Here is a 6,000-nt window from a genome sequence, read left to right on the forward strand (position 1 = left end):
TAGTAGATATCATGGATAGTTTGCGAGGAGTCGATTAGGGTAGCGGCGGTCCGTTATGGAGGTATCCCGGTCGTGGAATCATCTTGCAGTGGTCTGTTGCGCACGTCAGATGCATGTCCGTGCTTAGGGCTGCGCGAACCGGCTTACCATGGTACGGCTTGAATGGTATGATGATGAGATGGACTGTGCTTGCGACGACCGGTATGACCGCGAAGTGGAGCCCAGGGTATTACCGTGCATGCTCGTCGACTGGCTGGGAGTGGTCGGCACCCCCGACGTCCGGGCACTGCGTGCGGTGAGGGGCGTGGGCGCGCTGATCATGGACTTCTTCGGGGTCTCCGTGACCTTCGTGCTGCGGCTCCCCAGGTTCGACGATGCAGACTGCAGGAGCGCCTTCGCCGTACTTGGTGAGGGGTTGGGGACCTTCGATCGCCTGCCAGCAGTAATGTACGGATGCCGAAGTGCCGCCTGAGGCTTCAGGCGGCGTTCAGGGTCCCAAATGAGGCACTTCGAGATGAAGTCAACGAAGAGGTCGTCGCCGGGGTTCTTCAGCGCCTGCGCCAAGGTTTTGGTGCCAGGGCGTCGCCTCTTGCCCTTCGAGTTGACGACAGGTCGAGGAGCGCCGGTCGTGTCTGCTGATACGGTCAGATGCCGAGTTCTAATCCAGGCGAGACGAGACGTACCGAAGAAGAGCCTTTTGCGTGAGCTGCGGTTAATGAACTCTTTGTCTGGGATCCCCAAAACTTCCATGATGCAAGCAAGCTGTTCTTGCTCGTTCTCACCGGGGAAGATGGGGAAGCCCGTGTACAGCTCCGCCATGATGCAGCCCAAGCTCCACATGTCGATAGCCATATGATAGTTCATGCCGAGGATAACTTCGGGTGACCGGTAGAAACGACTCTGGATGTATGTGTAGACTAGGGCAACTTATCAACATGCGTCCAGGGTAGCTGAGAGACATTAACTCACTTTTCTCGTGTTCGAAACAGCTGCTACCAAAATCGATAACCTTGATGGCGCTCTTGGCAGGATGACGAAGGAGAACGTTCTATGCAGCCTTGTAAGCACACGCGTGCCACCAAGATGATGAATGACGTACCTCAGGCTTCAGATCGCAATGCACGATGCGATGGTGACGCATGAGGGCTAACGACTGCAACATCTGGCTCGTGAAGCGACGGATAAGAGCAGTCGTAAACCCGTGGAAGTTGTTGGCCTTAATCAGCTCGTAGAGGTTGATGCTCAGGAGCTCCATCGCGATGCACAGATGGCCACGGAAGTAGAAGTGCTCCGTCATCTTGATGACATGGTGCTTTTCCTCCGCGTCCTGGCGAATTGTCAGTAACATTGTACGAGGACAGGAACCGATGCGAAACTTACCCATTTCCGCAGGTTGTCGAGGATCTTGATCTCGACCAAAGCCTGGTGGTGGAAGCGCTTCTTGTTGCGAATGATCTTGATAGCCACCGACTCCCCAGTGCCGTGGTCGCGACAGTGGAGTACCTGTCCAAACGAGCCCTTGCCGAGGGTGCCCATAACTTCGTAGCGGAAGGACAGGTGGTCGTGTTCGACCACCAGGTAGTCCCCGCGCTCGTCGTCGTAGCCGTAGTTGTTCGTCGTGTTGTCCAGCGTCGCCATCTTCTTGTCGCTCCGCGCGCCGATGTAAAAGACCTCGTCGCTCTCCAGGATCTCCTTGCGCTCGTACTCGGACAGCCAGCGTATCTGATCGCTGTTCAAGACGGCTGCGGAACAAATGAGCTTACGCTAGTTGAAGGGCATTATAGATTGCGTACCTTGTGGAGACAGTGCAGCGGCGGGCGGTATCGGCTCCGGGAACCGGAGCAGTGCATCGAGATCCTCTTGCTTTGAGCCGGTCTGCAGCTTCTTCGCCTGTTGCCTCTTTATGTACTGCATCATTTCCTCGTCACCCTGTAGCTCCTCCTCATCAACTGAGCTGGGCGCGGGCGACGGCGTGGAGAATGACTGTCTGCTCGTAGACGGAGATCCGATGATCGTCTGCTGGATGCTCGGGGTCGACGACGAGTTGTTGTTGCTCGATCGAGCAGTGGGCAGGGACATCTTCGGGCTGAGGAGCTTGAGACCCTTCGAAGGCGACAATGCCGAGAAGCGGTGGTGGGAGTGACTTTGCTGCGGCTGGTCATGATGGGCAATGGAGGACGTGGACGCGACAGAGCTAGTGGAGGACTTGCGGAGGCCGAACGACATGGACTCGCGGTTCTTGCGGGGGATGGTCGTACCATTGGTCGTCGCGGTCGTAGAAACCTGGCGGGGCACCCGGGAGGTCGTTGACGGAGAGGCCCTGACAGAGTGACGTTGTGTGGAGGGGGTGGCCTTGATGCTCGAGACTTGGTCGTTCTCCAACACGCCAAACTCGTTCATCGTGTCATTCCCACCACTTGGGGAGGCTCCACGCGAAGACGCAAGGCCACTGGACGTGCCCACGATTATGCTCGCGCGCCGACTTCCGCCGTTACCCTTGAGCGTGGGCGAGTTGGCGGCGGACGATCGGCTGGAGATCCTGGGAATCTTGGTGGGAGTTTCCTTCGAGAGCACGCCCGAGGTGTTCAGCGCGGCAATAGGAGGACCCTCCTTGGCGTCGCGCACGACGGGTTGCAGGCTACCACCGACCGAGGGAGAGCCGGCGATGGTCGGAAGCGGTTGGTGGCGGCGGAGAGACGTGTCCGAAAGCTTTTGCATCGAGCTCATGGTCTGTGACGTAGCCCGCGAGCCGGCCCTCACGCTACCGTTCGTTGACGCCAAGGACGACGACGACGAGGTCTTGAGGTTGGCCACACGCTGAGCGGTGGACGGAGGCAGGGCTGACATCTGCATCGGGGGCATGGCTACAGGCTCCGGCTTCTTAGGCGATTGCTGAGTAGAGGATAGGGTCTGCGCAAGAATGTTCCTCAGCCCCTGGAATGGAGACGCGCACGAGGAATGCTACTCACCTTTCCCCTCTTCCTGCCCATCAAGACCGAGATCCTACTCTCGCTGCGATCCTTGTCGTCCTTCCTCTGCTTCTCTCTGTCGGATGAAGAAGCAGCGGTGTCGCGACTGCTCTTCGCGTCGCTTTTCTCTTTGTCCGAATGTAAGCTGCGTCTCGAACTTGAACCTTTCAGCAACGACGGCAGGCCAAGGCTCAACACCGAGGACTTCTTCGCCGATCCAGGCACTACGGGAGACGACAGGCTCGTCTCCTTTGTGGGCGAGAGCGCACTAGGAGCACGCAGGTGAGTTGTCGATTGCGGCCCGGACGAAAGTGTGGGTGAGACGGACGAAGAGGGCACGCTCTGAGGCGGCACTTGCATAGACTGCGAGGACGACCGCCTGAAGAAAGGAATCGACGATGGCGTGAGCCGCTTGGTCGACGGATTGCGGCGAACAGAACCCGAAGGGCTGAGCGGTGCGTTCTGTGGCAGCGGTGGAGGAACGTTGGTGCTCGCGCTTGAAGCAGTCTCAGTGCGGCTCGCCACTAGACGATCCGGCGTCTTGGAAGTAGTGATAGACGGCGGAACAGGGTTACTTGGAGAGCCGGGCACGCGGGCAGAGCCCATAGAAGATAAAGAGGCCAAAGAGGTGGCTGAGGCCATAGCGTCTGAATGAACAGGCGACCAGCCTTCTGTGGAGCGCTTTGGCGCAGGGGACGACAATGGCTTTTCCCTCGACATAGACTTGCGGATCTGCTGCCCGAATGACATTGTCCGCGGGCTCACGGGCATTCCCGGCGACTTGGGCGCAGCCGCATCTCGCATAGACGACGTGGACGGCGTGGACGACAGCTTCTTGCCCAGCGCACCCGAAAAGCTCCATTTCTTGGAGGGTGTCTTGTGAATGTTCGTTGGCGTTGTCGACTTGGGCACCTGGAGGGAGCTGTGTTTGGACGGGGTCGTTGGAAAGGGGGGCACGTCGAGAGTGGAGGGGAAAGTCACGTCATTGAAGGTCTCCCTCCTGCTCCTGTCCGGGACTGGGGCTGGGGCTTCATTATACTCGACAGGAATGGCAATGCCGGGAGACGCCAGAGGCGACTTGAACGTCGAGAGTTCCTTGGGGAGCGGCGGGACTGGCGGGACGTAGCTTTCCTCTCCAGAGTCGACGGGGGCGACATGCGAGGAGGCGCGGTCACGCATGGGCGCCCCTTCACTAGAGTGCCCCACCGAGATGTCGCTGCCTGCACTGTTCCTCCTGGCCTTCCCAGAAGACTGCCGGCCGGATGCTGCGGAGACGGAGGTAGCGCTCGTGGCTACGGACAACGAGGCAGAGTCGCGCGAACTCGTCGCCGGGGTGCTGGCACTGGCATAAGTACCCGAAGAGCTGGAGCCCCGCTTGGGTGTGAAGCTCGACCGAGCACTCGCTGTCCCCGTCTTCTTCGTCGATTTCTCCGGCGGCGGAGAACCATGCTGCATGTCGTCGCCGCTAGTGACGACGTAGTCCGAATCTACGACGCCGTCCGTTGAAAGCCCAAGGCCGATAGTCTGACGGTGAGCACTGTCTCTGGACTTCTCCTTCCCACTGAGCGACGCATGCATGCTGGAACGCTTGCTGCTGCGCCCGCCCTCGATACCTTCCCACTGAGTCGTCGTGGAGGCTTTGGCAGGAGTACTTGGTCGGCTGGAGCTACCGACCCTGCTGTGACCCCCGATGCTAGACCGGGCACGTGCAGTCTTGCTGGACAGCCCGTCCAGCTTCCTGAGCGCCTCCATGGTCGTTTGATCGTCTAAATCGGACCAGCCCTCTTGCGTGCCGCGCAGCAACGAATGGGCGACGTTGTGCGGCAAGTGCGGCTGCGTGTGGAGGGGTGACGATGCGGAACTACTGGTGTTCCCGCCCTGCTTGAGAAACTGCTGGATCGACGACGATGACGGCGACGGAGGAAGGTGTGAGAAGTCGGAGTTGTGCATGCGCCGCGCCAGGAGGGGCTCGCCGTGGCTCGATGACGACGAGCCACCGCCGGAGGTCTGACGCGAATGCCGTACGCTGAGAGACAGCGTGTCCCTCCTGCGCTCCTTGACCTTGTCCTTGGGCGTGACCGGCGCAGGCATACCGACACCCAGGCTCCTGTGCCTCCGGACCTTATCCTTCTCCTTCCCTGTTCCTGGCGTTGCGTTTGAGGAATGCTTCGACACCAGCGCGCCAGTATGGTCCAGCTCAAACTCCTCCGAGGTACGCTTCCTCGCGCGATTCGCAGGAGACGCGAACGCACTGGGTGGTGACGTGTTGTCGGAGGGAGAATCTAACGCAGCAGCCGCTAGAGCCTCGGTGGGGTGAGTAGGCAGCTGGGGAGGTGGCGGGGCGTCATCAGCGTGCAGGTGCGGATGGCGAGGATACAGGATTTCTTCGCCACCACTCTCATCTGCGACTGATCGTCGACTGCGCAGGGGGCGAGTGAGAGGCTTGACATCCATGAGCTGTGGACCCATGGTTCAGTGGTCAGTGGAAAAGGAGCGACGAAGATTTACTGACCTCGTCCTGCTCATCCTGCTCCCCGTCCACAGCCTCAATCGTCCACGGGCTGTCGGGGTGATCCGGTTCCTGAGTATCGTCAAACCCTTCCCCATCTACTCCCTCCTCCTCTTGCACCTCCTCCACATGCTCTTGGGGAACGAATTCGGAGTCGTCGTTACGCGCTCCCCGCGCCCAGCGAGGGGTAGCAAGTTCACCCACCCCGACCAGAGTGCGCCTGTCGATCGCTGCAGGGTCCCTTCCGGGCGTCACAGGATCACGGTGCAGGTAGGAGTGCATTTCGGGAGTCTTGGGTAGGCTGGGGACGGGAGGGATTGGCGACTCGGATGGGCTGTGCACGCCGAAGTAGTAGGGATCGAGAGAGGACGTGGCCGAGGCGGGGCGGTGGCCGTCCGTCTCAGCATCGGTGTGCTGGTCTTCTGCGCCGACGACTTGCAGGAAGGGCTGCTGGACCATCGTCAGTTGAGATCAGCCAACGAGACAAGCGCATGCAAAGCGTGGCTACCTTTCGCGCATCTT

The 6,000-nt window shown here is 59.9% G+C and overlaps 1 protein-coding gene across 1 annotated transcript; it reads right to left on the minus strand.

Moving 5' to 3' along the window:
* Nucleotides 1–123: 123 nt before the first annotated feature.
* On the minus strand, nucleotides 124–5,930 carry TRAVEDRAFT_165650 (uncharacterized protein; the record flags this gene model as incomplete). The annotated part of the gene is made up of 8 exons (XM_008038713.1): nucleotides 5,482–5,930; nucleotides 2,970–5,426; nucleotides 1,794–2,910; nucleotides 1,381–1,742; nucleotides 1,100–1,327; nucleotides 970–1,048; nucleotides 684–917; nucleotides 124–635 (listed from the first exon to the last, which is right to left on the minus strand). Exons 1-8 carry the CDS (start codon nucleotides 5,758–5,760, stop codon nucleotides 124–126), a joined length of 5,268 nt encoding a protein of 1,755 aa, XP_008036904.1. The 5' UTR covers nucleotides 5,761–5,930.
* Nucleotides 5,931–6,000: the final 70 nt, after the last annotated feature.

This window comes from Trametes versicolor (genome assembly GCF_000271585.1).
Source record: "Trametes versicolor FP-101664 SS1 unplaced genomic scaffold TRAVEscaffold_4, whole genome shotgun sequence".
Lineage (NCBI taxonomy): Eukaryota > Fungi > Basidiomycota > Agaricomycetes > Polyporales > Polyporaceae > Trametes > Trametes versicolor.